General features: G+C 42.4%; 2 protein-coding genes across 4 annotated transcripts in view; both read right to left on the minus strand.

Moving 5' to 3' along the window:
* The window catches only part of AGBL4 (AGBL carboxypeptidase 4), a 900915-nt gene that overhangs the window by 357711 nt on the left and 529343 nt on the right, over nucleotides 1-13861 (minus strand). The window lies entirely within an intron of this gene.
* The window catches only part of BEND5 (BEN domain containing 5), a 61914-nt gene that overhangs the window by 19869 nt on the left and 28184 nt on the right, over nucleotides 1-13861 (minus strand). The window contains exon 1 of one of the 3 annotated variants that reach the window (XM_035537518.2): nucleotides 10805-11111. The exons of 1 other annotated variant lie outside the window; for it this stretch is intronic. In XM_035537518.2, coding sequence (XP_035393411.1) covers nucleotides 10805-11021 — 217 coding nt within the window. In that variant the 5' untranslated portion in view covers nucleotides 11022-11111. Of the gene's footprint in view, nucleotides 1-10804; nucleotides 11112-13861 lie in introns of those variants that run through there. One more of the 3 variants, XM_035537522.2, reaches the window with a different exon arrangement.

Consider the following 13861-nt stretch of genomic DNA (forward strand, 5'->3'; position numbering starts at 1 on the left):
AGTAAGTGCATGTGCAGACTACAGTCAAGTCAGCAAATACTGTCTGACAAATAAAACAACACTAAAATAAAAACAATTTGGAAAACAGAAATATTTATCTTTGGTTTTGGCTTTTTATTTTTTAAGTCAACTTACAGAGGTTAAGAACTTATTTAATACTTTGAACAACAGAAATGAAAGAAAATACCTAACTTGGGGTCAAATAAAGCTATTTGAATTCTTCACTCTCCATTCCCCTCCCAATTTCGCAGTTTGTCTGTGACATCTGTATTTGCAAAACTTTACAGGTGGACTGAAGGTACAAAGTTTATTTATAACTCCTTACAAATGCTTCGTTTTTAAATTGTTGGTGCAGAACTACCAACACAGGTCTCTCTCACGTTTGACAAAACTTTTCATGTGACTCTTTGATTTTACTGCTTAACCTGTAAATGAGCCAGTAAGCTGAAGAACTTTTTTCCCCACATGCACTAAATTTGAAGAGACAATGGTAAAAATGCATTTATGTAAATTAAAGCTCAGTATTTTTTTCATTTACTTTATGAGCTAACATTATGTTCCCCTGTCTTCCAATGGAATTACATATAATATTTTCTTACATATGTTCAGCTCTTTCTAGGCTTATTTAAACCTAACACAATTCATCCAGTGTTTTGGATATGAAAGGTCTTTTGTTTTTCCTTTTTTTAAGTGCATTTCTAACCTCTGTTGTCTTCCACATTAGCTGCAGACAGAGCCAGAAAAATCTCATTCTAAATTTGAGGATAATACTGAAGTACTGGCTCGTGTTCTGTAAATATTAATGGAATTTGGGAAGGGGAGGGAGGGAAGTGAGAGTAGACCAGGGGGAGGAGAATTATGAACGTGCCTTTCGAGCAGTTCTCCTTAGGCCTCCGTTTCTGCTGTTGTGCAAGCCTACAAAAGACAAGGACAAAACAGGAATCCAGCAAAATGCAAAACACGCACAAATTCTGAGCCAGAAGAAAATCAGGATATGAACCTAAATGACTGAACAAGATGCAATTCAGTGACTGCAGCCACAGAACACGTTAAGAAAGTGAAAGGCAGTCCCAGAAATGCTGTCACTGTGAACCTTCTTTGCAATTATGTGAATCATTTGGCTAGACTTTGTCCCCAGTCATTTAAACCTCGCTACAAGTTAAACATTATACCTTCCCTTGGATGGACACAAGCAGATTGCCATGAAGTTGTGCTTACTGTTTTTTCTATACGTGGAATAAGTGATTTAGCAAAACCAGCTACTGAGAACTAGCACTTAACACAGTTAATTAGGTACCTGTAACAAAATAAACTCTGCAGAACTGTGGTGCAAGCATGGACAACACTGAAACCCTCTGTCCTTTAAGAACAGACATGCTGGAAGACACACGCCCCGATAAATTAGAAAAAACCACTTTTGTGCACAGCAGCCACAGTACTAGACAGAGAAAATTATATTTTGTGATTTGGTGGACAGAACCAGAAAGGCTGGGATACCAGCGCTCCGGGAAAAGGTCGGGATGGAGCGATCGTGCCGGCCAGCCGTATGGAAGTGCGGGGCTCCTGGGCCAGTGGCCCCAGCCCACACGGATACCCACCGGAGTGCCAAAAAGACAGGGTACCAAAAGACAGCCAACTGCAGAGACATTTCAGAGCGCCTGGGTAGACATCCGGCCTCAGCAGTGCCAAAGGAAAAAAGGCCAAAAAACCAACCCTGCCTAAGAGAGTCTGTATCAACTCGCAAAGGATAAACTGTTCCTGGAACGCTTTCTTCACAGACCTTCATTTCAGTGTCAGGATGGGAAGATCTAGGCCAAAATGCAATAGCTTCAAGCCTGCAGCAGCAGGGAACTGAGGCAGACAAAGCGAATTTGACAAGGCAGGAAATGAGGTGGTTAAATTCAAGTAAAAATCTGTGAGCGATCTAAAACTGCACACCCTATCCTAGGACATGGAGTACAACTATGAAAATCTCCAAGTCTCCTTAAAACATTCTTTACTTTCTAATTTAGGAGTATGGACTGAAAAAACTAATCCCTTTGAAAAAATAGTTCAAGTGCTGTTTTTTCCACCTTTGGAGTAAAAGCTGGAAAACTAGAGGAAGAGAGCTCTGCACTTTGAGTAGATGAGGGATGGCAGGTCTGGGATCAGTCCAAACAAGCGGCTTGGTGTTGCTATAAATCTTATAATAATAAAATGAGAGAACCTTGAGCAAAATTCATCCTTCCCCTAAGCCTCCAAAAAAAAATTCCACCCCTTGTGGAAAATGATATACTGACAGTTCAAAAAATTTAACATCGCCCTTCCCGTTTTTAGGCATATACCCAACACATATGGGCAGCACCTGCACCAAATTCCCCCACGCTGCTGTGTTGAGCTGCCTCAGTGGTGACTGAGAACATCATCTGCCTCAGGAGGCTCTGCACTACTTACAGAGCACAAGTAGAGAGAGAGACACTCAAGAACCAAAACAAAAAGCCCACAGGCAAAGGTATACTTGGCGCTTCAAAACAAATACAGGCACAAAGCACCACAGGCCATGGATTCCTAAGTGCCACTTAAGCACAAATAAACAATAATCAATATTGCTGTGACTGAAAATGAAAACAGCACGATAATATAACAACAACAACAAAAGCAAGCTAGTTTATCTGAAAATGGAAAAAAAGAGAACCATAAATGACATTCTTAGCTAATATACTGCAAGCAAAGAGGAAGAAGAGATCTCAGAAAATGTAACATCCTGCTGGCTCACAAAGTGTTCAGGATATAGAGGAAGAAAAATCTCACAAAAACACCCCTGGGCTAGAAGCACATGGAGGTTAAGGCCACCACCAAAGCAGAAGAAACTCAGAATGACAACAGTGTACAACACAGGGTAACGGATGGCTGCAGAAATGCAAAACTTAGTTGAAGAAGTAAGTGACGTGCCACCAAACCTGACGCGGGTCAAAGGAGGGCAGTAGGCCGAGAGGCATCCACCAGGTGCTGGCACAGTCAATTCGGTGTTTGGATACAATAATTCACTATATTGTTTTATTTGTTTTTATTTTTTTTCTTCAGATTGGAGTAGAGCTTTGTTGGAAGTCGAAAAAGAGATTCCAGAAAAAAAAAAAAGACTGGGCACAGTGAAAACACACACATGAAGTACATTTAGTTGGACAGAAATGGTAGGAAAATATCTTGGGCTATCCTAAGCTTAAGCTGAAAGAAAGTTTTCTGCATAAGGATGACAGAGAAGGAAGCTGAAAAGAAATCTGAGTCAACAAGAAAAGTAAGGATTAAAAAGGCAGAGCTGAGAGCTGCCATCATCTGGACTAACATCACCCCCCAAAATTTAAGAACTAAATACTCCTGCAGCATTTCCTGAGAAAGAGAAGACAGAAACGGACAACCAAGTGACATGGGGAATGTCTTCAGCACAAAAAGAGTGGTCTGAAAGTCAGGGAAGATGACATACCAAGCTACAATGCCGTGACAAAGAGGGCCAAAAGGCACAAAAAGGTAAGGGCATGCTCTGGAGGAGCTAGCCAAAAAGGCTGTTAAATCTTATGAATTTCATTTACGTGAGTTAATAGAAGCCAGAATGAAAATAATTCTTAATGGAATTGGGAAAAGGCAAAATAGAAAGGTCTTGAGGTACCACTTGTTAGGTTAGAAGACTGGTGAGAGGGACAAGGTGCCAGAAGCCTGAATCAAGGCTGCCCGCTGATGATGGGGGGCAAGCCGACGGATGCCTGCCTTGCACACAGGGCCTACAGACCAAAGAGCAAGAGTAAGGAGCAGGACACCTACAATAGCAGAGGACAGAGAATAAAAACAACTTCCACCCCTAAGTTTCATCAGAAATCCTACTTCAAGGCTGGCTCTCCCTCACTAAGAATCAATACAGTAATAAAAATATGTTCACAGAGAAAAAATATGTTTACGAACCTGCAGCTGCTCTCATAAGACCAAACCCACCACAAAGGAACAAAGGTTGAATCTACACTTTTTTTCTCTAGTGGAACAGAGAGATGCAGTTTAATACTGCAAAGAGTGAGACTGTATCAGTGTGGACACCTATTTGAAGTCTTGTTTCTAAAAACAAGACAACACCCAAGTATTTTATAACACCCTCCTTGTGCACATGTTCATTTATCAGCAGATTGCTCAGATTTGCTATTTGAATATCAGCCCAAATTCAGATTTGTACTGCAAGAAAAAGTGAATTATCTTTCTTCTTACATTTCATATTGATAATACAAAGTATTTCTTAATTCAAAAGTTAATAAAAAGTCTCTCCAACAATAATTAGCCAAAGCAACATGGCTAAAAAACAAAACTCTGGTAGAAATAATTATCATTCTTTAGTAACAAAATTGTTTCTTCCATTTAATTTCTTAGTAGTATTAGAATAGTATTTGTTGGCAGTAGAAATTAATGGAGCTGCAAGATCAAGTAAAGAAAAGACATCAGGCTGAGAAACAAAATTTTTTTTTTTCCTCTTTTTAAACTAGAGTGAGGAGAACTTTAATCCTGGATCCAATATTTACTTAAATACTGACCTTGAATAACTCAACCTCTCTCAATGTCTCCATCCACCCCATTGAAGTGTTGTGCAGTTTTGTTAATATTTGTACAATACCCTAAGCATGTCAAACATAAAGGATTATGGCTATTTTCAAGCAGCTCTCTTAATCCTTTCTGAAACAAATACAATAATACATTATTACCATTAAATTAAAACAGAAACAAACTAAAAACAACCTTTGGAGCAAGTAGAATGTTAAAAAATGATCCTTTAAAGCCTTCATCTGTACCTGTATAGGAAACTCAACTATGGGAATTACTTTTCAGAAGCTTGGATGTGATAAATATTTTATAAAAACAAAATTTTATTACGAAAGCCATTTTTTTCTCAAAAAGTTCAAGAGTTCACTTAAAGAGATCATCATCTCAACGACAGCTAGAGTTTGCCAATCTGCCTGCCCCAGCCAATCAGTCTGAATCACGCTGAAGAAAGGTATTAGGACCAAACCCTGATAATGATTTTCCGATCAAAAAGGCCACGAAGCAGTGGAGATGCTGCCCACCAGCTATTCAAGCAAGGAATAAAGCAGCAGCCTACAAGGAACTCTCCAGGAAACCTCCACAACTCTCTCTGACTGAGGAATGAATTGCTATGGAAATAGCAGGTAGATTCATGTATTTTTTTAGTTTACATACAGAAATTATGATGTGGTTCAGGCTCTACTATTTTTAAAAGGTTTATTAAAAAAAAAAAAAACAAAAAACACCAGCAAATAGTTGACTGCACATAGGCAATTCACTAGAAAAATGTTTTACAGTCAAATTAAGAAAACAAAAACATTAACTTACATTAATTCCCCTTTTTACTCCCTGCAAATTTTAGCATATTTTAATTAGTAAGCATTAGTTACCATAGCTACCATCACCACACTACCTTTGAAGTCAATTTGATTAAAATCCTGAAATTCATACTTTTATTGTACCATAGTTAAGCTTATACAACATTTACAAGCTTAACTTGTGTTATGTGGCGTAAGGTACATACAAAGATCAAGAGAAATAACAGCACTATAGGTGACCTGTATGCCTGAGTGTCATAAAAATATGTAAGTAAATGACTTCTGACTGTTCAGAAGCAAAAAGCAAATGTGACTGAGGAGCAAGCAGGTCAATTGAGAATGGTTTAAGAACAAAAAAAGATATTTCCTTCTGGAATAAATGCAGAGAAAGAAAAAGAGAAAACTAGGGGGTAAAATCTTCTTGCACAGACACATTCTTTTTAAACGCCTTTTTAATGGCACTTTATGCTGCTGATGACATACAGCGATAACCATTATCATGAGGGTTACAGGCTACAGTTTTAAAAGTTCCCTTTTTTTTTTTTTTTTTTTGGCTTTGTGCTAATGTGCCCTACTAAGACTTCAATGCTGAACATACAGATATGATAAAGATGTGCCTTTGTATAAACCCTTTATATCTCAGACACGCTCCTACAGTACAATTTAGAAGAAATGGGGGAAAAGTAACAATCCACCCTTCATCTTGAAATAGTTAAGAATAAAGCGGAAATGGATCAAACACAAGATGAGCGCGAAATGCGGCTTTCAATATTCTTTATGAATACCACCACGCTTGTATTCAAGTGGTATGAACACTACCACGTTGTGTTGAAGAGTGTGATGTGGTTATTCTGTGACATGCACGCAAAATGGTTTGGTGAGCCTCTGCACCTCAAATATCACAGCAGAAAGTAATATAGAAAAATATATACGTGTATATATATACGCGTATGTATATAAATTAAATCTAGACATCTTGAACAAGTTTGCTTCAGCAGCGTGTGCCCTGCTGGGCTTAGCTCCGCTCAGTGACTAGAGGAGGGCCACTCACAAGGCAAGACCCAACGCACAGGTGGGAAGAGACACGTGTTGATGCCCTGGAGCTCTAAGTCCCAGTCAGCCCATGGACACTCCAGAAGTATCCGAGGAAAAAAAAAAACACTAACAAACAAACAAAAAAAGCAGCCTGGGAGGAGCCACGACTACTACTGGAAGGCTTCCTACGGCACTTCTTCACTTGGGGTCACACTGGGAATACCCAAGAAGCAGTTGCATGAGTTGCACATCATGACAGGAAACAGACCTAGAACTTTCTAGGAACAGAAAAGTTAGCAGATTCCACAACAGCTCATTCAGTCTGCAGGTTGCCCTGAGTCTGAGCATAGGCTGCCACATGGGCATGAGGTGGGCACCGCTACGCCCTGCTCTGCCTACTCCAAATAGTACAAGGAATAACCAAAAAAAATGCACAAAGAACAAGAAGCCTACAGAAATACAAATGAAAGCTTCAGATGAATTTTACACATCCAGATCACTTCCTGACCTAAATTTTGTATATTCTTCGGGTAATCTAAAATCTCATCCTGTAAACTTTCACCTGCTCCAGCACTTGACAGTACCTTCCCTCCAGCACCTATCCAAAGTAGGCAGCTTCAACTTGTTCGGGTGCATCCACCCTCAAACTTACTCCAAACTCAGCAACAGAATCGTGTAATTTAAAATTGTTCTGGGAACAGAGATTTTACAACCTTCTGAAATACACAGCAAATTAGCTCATGATGAGCTGCACTGGCTTTTCATGATTTTTTTTTTTAAATCACCTAACCTATTTTAATAAAAAGTGGAGCATAACATTTTATAAAGGAGAAAGAAAGAGTAAGGGTGCATGCAGGTATTAACACATCTGCAGTAGCAGGTAGGGAACTGCAGTAAGAATCCGATGGAGATGAGTTTGCTACAATTGTGTGGGTGGGAAATGTTAAGGGCAGCAGGTAGAGAAAATAATTTACTGTAGTCATGAAAGAATATATTAGAAGGTAGTCCCTATTAGCTTGTTAACAAAAACAACCTGAAGTATTAAACTTTTTAAAAGTCCCTGTACCTCTGCTTGTTCCACCTAATACTCATCACTTTGTAAAGCCAGGAAAGGTTCCTGTAAGGTCATCTAAGAATCATACGAGCTCCTATAAGGTGCACGCACTTATAGACAAAACTGCCAGTGACTATATTGGACAGCAGTGGAAAAAGTTGCAAGTGGCACACATATTTCAACACTAGGGACTGGAAAACAGCTTGTCAGCATTTTGACGGAAGGACACAAAAGAAGAAAAAAGGAGAGATGTGGATGATCAGAAAGACAGACTCAAACTTCTTCTGAAAATCTGTCTACTATTTTTGTATTCTCGATGAGAAAGACCAGTTAACATGTCAGCTCCAAATCTGCTTTACAGTGCAACTCTAGTCTGCTGAGCTGTATTTTCCATTCAAGAGGTAAATAAAATGATTCCTTCATTACTACGTAACATCAGTTGCCTATTAACCAAATGCTGAACTTGTTGTGGAACAGAACGTTCATTTCAGTATGCCTTCTATGGCTCAAATATCTACAGCTGTCCTAGTTTGGGGTTAATTAACCTTCCCAGCTTTAGCGTTAGTCTTGGGCTAACTTTTGAAGAAGTTGAAGGTTCCCAAACCAGCGCGCGCGGCCACCACCAGCAGGTCCCAACCACACGCACACAGGCATGAGAAAAGCGCACAGCTGCTCCCAGCTTGTCTATCACTGCTGTCGTACTACTACATATTGCTTATTACTGAAGTATCCAGAAAAAGACAGTATTTATCTCCCCAACATACCAAGTCTGTCACAATTACGTGACGCTCTGAGCATGCCCAACATACTACCCTTTAAAAAAAATAAGAAAATTGTGATACCTTTACATCAGTTCCCTCTGCCCTGCAGCGTCAATATATTTCTCACAGGTGTGCAAGTTTCCCAACATTCAACCTCACCACAAAGGATCAAAGAATTGCTTCTAGACTCTCTCAAATCAAGACAATTGTTTCATGAACTATCTACACAAAGAAAGCTCCAATAAAAGTTTGTACTATGGGCATGAAAACGTATTTATCCCTGGTGAACTCCTGCTGAACATAAGGAGGATAAGAGTCTTAAAAGTATCATTGTTTTAAACAATGTAGAAAAGGAAAATTTGTTTCAAAAGAAAAATCATGACGCTAATCTATAAAAGTTGAATTGGTCACTATACACCAGAAATTCTGCTTAAGGGTCTTCATGTAAGATCAACTTTTCTCCCCAGTGTTTATAACCACTCTAAAATAAACGCCAATACTAAATATTTGGGGAGAAAGTGACAACTTTAAAAGTAAGTAATCCCTTGCGTGTATCATATGTTGAATTCAATTACAGTATCTTTACACCGTGGAGGGAGAAAAGAAGAACAGAAGTTAGGATTCAGGTGAGAAGTTCTCTAAGGAGGTAAATCACAGATATAGTCAGGTATATTGAGATGCGACAGATATGATAAAGACAGTTGTATGTTTCTTTGTGTTCCTGGCTCACTAGGAGAACCTCCTGGAGAAATTAAAATCTCTGAGGAGCAATTACTGCAAACCACTAGTATAAGTAACAAGTCTTGCTCCCTGGAGGAAACAGCATTGGTTTGTTCTGGCTCAAGAGCAATGAAGCAAAGAGAAACTGGGTAGAAGACAACTTCTCTTAGGTACAACCTGTCTAGAACGAGGAAATTGACAAAAGTAGGTGCGCTTTCTGCTGGGTTCACTACTTGGCAAACTGATGCAACCTGGTAGGCTCACCATGTGAGCAAATCGGCTTTTAGTTGAGAACTTCTCTGACATTTAACTTGGGTTGAGATGAACGCGGTGAACAGAAAGGGTGCTGCTGCTGCAGTTCCCCAGTAAGAAAGGGGAAGGTGAACTCCACGTGGGATATCGTTGAGAAGAGGCCAAGTAAAGCCCAAACAGCGATACCGCTGTCTTCTGGGTATCTTACAAGTAACTTGCAAGAAATATGTCCTATACCAATTCTGCTCTGCTACAGACAGGACACACAGATGACAGGGTGGTGGCACAGGACAACAAAAACTTAGCCTAGTGGGTTCTCCTGCTATCCTGAACTCCTGGAGTGGCAGCTGTTCAGAAACTGGAAAAGCTTTACAGGGAATGATGTACATGCTTGCCTGCTTCTTATTCTTTCCAAGCACCTGCTTGTGGCCACTACTGTAAACAGGACACTGGCACGAGTCGCTGACTCAAGGCCTAAACGGACCGCCAAGTCGATCCACTTTGGGAATTGTTATTTCCAAAAATAAAACTATAATTAAGAAAATACTAGTTTTACGTGACTGTAGCACTAAGCTGCCCTGTTCAGAGACAAGGAGGCACTGCCTTCCCAGGATTCAGTGCCAGAAAGCAGTTTCTGAGGCCCATTCCGCAATTGGGCAAATGGACATAACCAGTATTTCTTCTCCCCAAGTGGAAGGATCAGGATCCAAACCGAGTGTCCCCTTGACTCCTCACAGGGAGGGTCCAACCATCAGCCACCATTTTCCCACCACGGATGGGACAAGCCCACACCAGCCAGTAAGTTGCCGCAAACAACCTCAAACTTTCTGTGTGCCAACTCCGAGTAGGGCAGTGCGTCGTTGTAAGACAACTACAGAAAGTCCTCAGGGCAACGTGCTGCGAAACGTGACCTGGGGCCACACAGCAGAAGCACCATTTCATAAGGGCTGCCCCCCTTCCAATGGCCAAAAAACAGGTTCACTTCTTAACGCGTGGTTTACGCGGGTGAGGTATGCAAGTTGAACGTGAAACCAGCGTGACGCAGCCAAGCCAAGAGCCCAACAGAAAGGTCTGGCTCCTTTTTTGCCTTCTAATTTGTGAAGTGACTTACACTAACAGCGCGGACATAAAGCAGCACCCCTCCGGCTTGGCAGCGTGCTGCCGAGCCGCAGAGTTACGTACAGCGCGGACTGCAGGCGCTATAAATACCCCGCGCACCGGCACCTCAACTTCGGGGCCCCCGAGTACGTGTGTGTGTGTGTGTGTGTGTGTGTGTGTGTGTGTGCGTGCGGGGGGGCTAATTTCACCTCGACATCACCACCAAGACCAGAACCAGGGCCAGGACCAGATCCAGGACCACCACCAGGAGCAGGACCAGGTCCAGTACCACCAGGACCAGGACACCACGGGCACCAGAACCAGGACCACGTTCAGGACCATAACCACCACCACAACCACAACCAGGACCTGGACCACCACCCCCACGACCACCCCCAGCCCCAGAGCACCCCCCGTCACGCCCCCCCATCCCTTCCCACCCCCTCCCCCCTCCCTCCCGCAGCGGGGAGGGGGCGGCTGCGGCCCCCCGTCCCCCCCCCCCCCCCGTCCCCATCCCCATGCCCGCCGCCCACCTGCCAGCGCCAGGATCTGGGCCTTGTGCAGCAGCAGGCGCTCGCCCCACTCCCCGGGGCTCTCGTCGTCCTCGTCCGCCTCCTCGGGGTTGCGGTACACGGTGTAGACCTTCTGGTTGTCGAAGTCGAGCTGGGACGTGGGGCTGAAGTCCTGCACGCAGGAGACGGGCAGCGCGTAGCAGACGTTGTCCTCCAGGAACCGCACAAAGGCGTACATGGTGCGGCGGGCGGGCGGGCGGGCGGGGCGGCCGCGCCGGTCCCGCGCTCCCCGCTCTGTTATTGTTCCTCAAAATCCGCCTCTGCGCTCGGCTGAGCTCGCCTGGCCGCGCCGCCAGCCGGCCGCCAGCGCCGGGCTAGACACGAGCAATCCAGCGCGGAGCGCAGAGAGACGGACGGAGGCGGGAGGGAGGGCGCGGGGCCCGGCCCGGGAGGCCCGACCCGAGGAGGAGGCCCCCGGTTGCGGCCGGTGCTCCGTTTGGCGGCCTGGTGCCCACCTTCCGTTCTGACATTAACGTCTTCAGGATAACCACAACCACTGGTGCTTGTTGGATGAGCGCAGAGCTTCCCCTCCGTCCCCCAAAACACCACAGAAACTCTGCCCGTGTCTGACAACAAAACTGAGGGACTGTGGCATTTTTAGCAAAAATTCCCAACACAGTGGGTACACACGCACAGTTATGGATGGTTTCACCTTTCTGTACGAAGAAACAAAGTAACAGCAGTGCTTAGTCTTCCCCAGGTCTCCAATGCTGAGGTCTGTTTGGCCCAGTCTTGGGAGCAGCCCAACAAAATAGAGAGTTATTTAAAGGCCAAAATAAAATCAGAATGAGTAACAGACAGTGAGAGACGGGCACCTGGCTTTTTGCAAAAAGCCAACACGACCCAAAATATCAACACGGAATTAAACCAAAATACTTTATCTTTCCTGGTTTGCATATCCCTAAACATTTGCAGTGGCGTCTCTGCCTGTTACACTGAGTTTAACTACACTGAACTTGTTTTTCTTGGTTATCATTTATAGGCTTCTTAATACATGAGAGTAGACTACAACCTGGAAAAAAAATTAAGTAAAGTTTTCACTGAGCACTGGAACAGAAGGCCCACAGAACTTAACGGAGTCTCCTGCACGCTCAGAGATAACTTGACAGATGTGTGTGGTCATGGGCAGCCAGCTCTAGGTGGCCCTGCTTGAGGAGGAGATTATGGACAAGTTGATGTCCAGAGGTCACAGAACCAGAATATTCTGATTCACAAATGGCTGAGGAGGGAGGGGACCTTGAAAGTATCAGAAATGCGTAGCAGAAGTCTGTCTGTCTCAAGCAGCCCGTGAAAACATAAGGAACACATACAGGTATAGTTAAACCGATACAAGTATTTCAGAAACAGGCTGTAAACTTCCCGTACAATAATGGCAGCTTTATTATTTTAGCAATTACAGAGTTTTGCAAATACTTCAGTTTAGGATTGGGGATTTAAGCACCAGTACTTTATGTTAACAATAAAGTATTGCCAGACTGGTATGTAATTACAGGCAAATATAAGTCTGCTACAAAGTATGGATGACAAATGTATTCTAGTAGCTAGGCTGCAAGGGAAATGAAATTCCAGCAAAGATCGTGTTGCTGATCAAACAATAACAGCTGCTGTAGCGATCCTCTACCTTGTGTTACAATGGAGGTAGAAGGAGCTGCAGAAAGATGACAGGACAGACTGATGGCTGGAATTACTCCGTGGACGCTGTTAAAATTACATGAAGGACAATTTTGTCCCACTAAGTTCAGTGGCTAGTGAGGGATTCAGTACACTGAGTCTTATTAGGATTGTATTTCCTCTGCAGCTGAAATCTATTAGCAACATCTAAGACTGCTGTTAAAAGGAAAGGAAAACAGAAAAATGGAGAAACTAGATATAACAGGAGAAACAAAGAGAAGCTAGGGACTCAAAGGTTAGGGTAGATGCGGAAGAGGAAAGATCTCTTCAGGTACCAAGAAGACCTGGGTAATTTCCCCTAATTAAAGAAAACTAAAGGCATTCATGTAAGGGCAAGTAGCATCAGAGTGTGTATTTTTTTTCTTTGCCCCTTTTTTTTTTTTTTTTTGAAAAGAAACACTAAACTGGCATTCACAACATTTTACATTTGAAGGTTCAATTACAGCAAAGGCTATAAAGATCTTTGTGTCAGTGGTAAAAAAAAAAAAAAGGTCTCAAATCGTTTAGAAAAGCTGTTTCACAGTTCTCCGTTGAAGGACATTTTTGGGAACAGATTAAGGGTCGGAATGACAAATGTGTGTTTACACTTGGTCCCCAGCACACACATTGAGCCAGAAGGCATTATAATGCTAAAGAATTAATAATGATCCCATACATTTCTCTTCTGCCTGCAAGGAACTGTGTTAATTTCTGGCTCTGAAATCTATAAATAATCTGCATTGGGTAGCTGTGAAGCAGAGGAAAAGATCAGTTTAAGCACAGAATACAAACACACAAGTATCAGCACTCCTTTCCTTCAGATCTTCCTCGTTTCTACTAATGGTTAGCAGTTGGTTGAGCACTGGCTAGCCAGAGAACCTAAAGTTTGAAGATGTAGAGCTATTTTACAGGTATAGGTTTGAAAACTCATTATTAAGGGAATGACTGTATCGTCACCAGATTTAAATCCTTTAGCAATTCCCAGCCTTTTAGAAACAACAAAACCCTGCTGAGAAGGAGATTGTTGTACTTTCAAAATACAAATGAAGCCTTACCTTAAAAAGTAAAAGTGGCACTCCAAGAGTCAGGAAACCACAAAGCACAGTCCCAGCCCTTGAGGGACTTGTGAGTGGCTGTTTCCTGGAACACAACCTACATTTTCCTGCTGCTATTTTTCTTGAAAAGTGAAAAAATAGCGTTAAAGCAGAAAACTGATGCCTGCTGTTTTGATGTGAACTCTGTGTTTTCACTTAAAGATACAAAATGAAAAGCTAATAGTACCAATAATAGTTATGCAGGTGCAAAATCTCTTCCACAGAAGAACTTTAAAATTAGACATATCAGTCACATTACTTCCATGTTAAACAC

This window comes from Cygnus atratus, chromosome 8, assembly GCF_013377495.2.
Source record: "Cygnus atratus isolate AKBS03 ecotype Queensland, Australia chromosome 8, CAtr_DNAZoo_HiC_assembly, whole genome shotgun sequence".
NCBI lineage: Eukaryota > Metazoa > Chordata > Aves > Anseriformes > Anatidae > Cygnus > Cygnus atratus.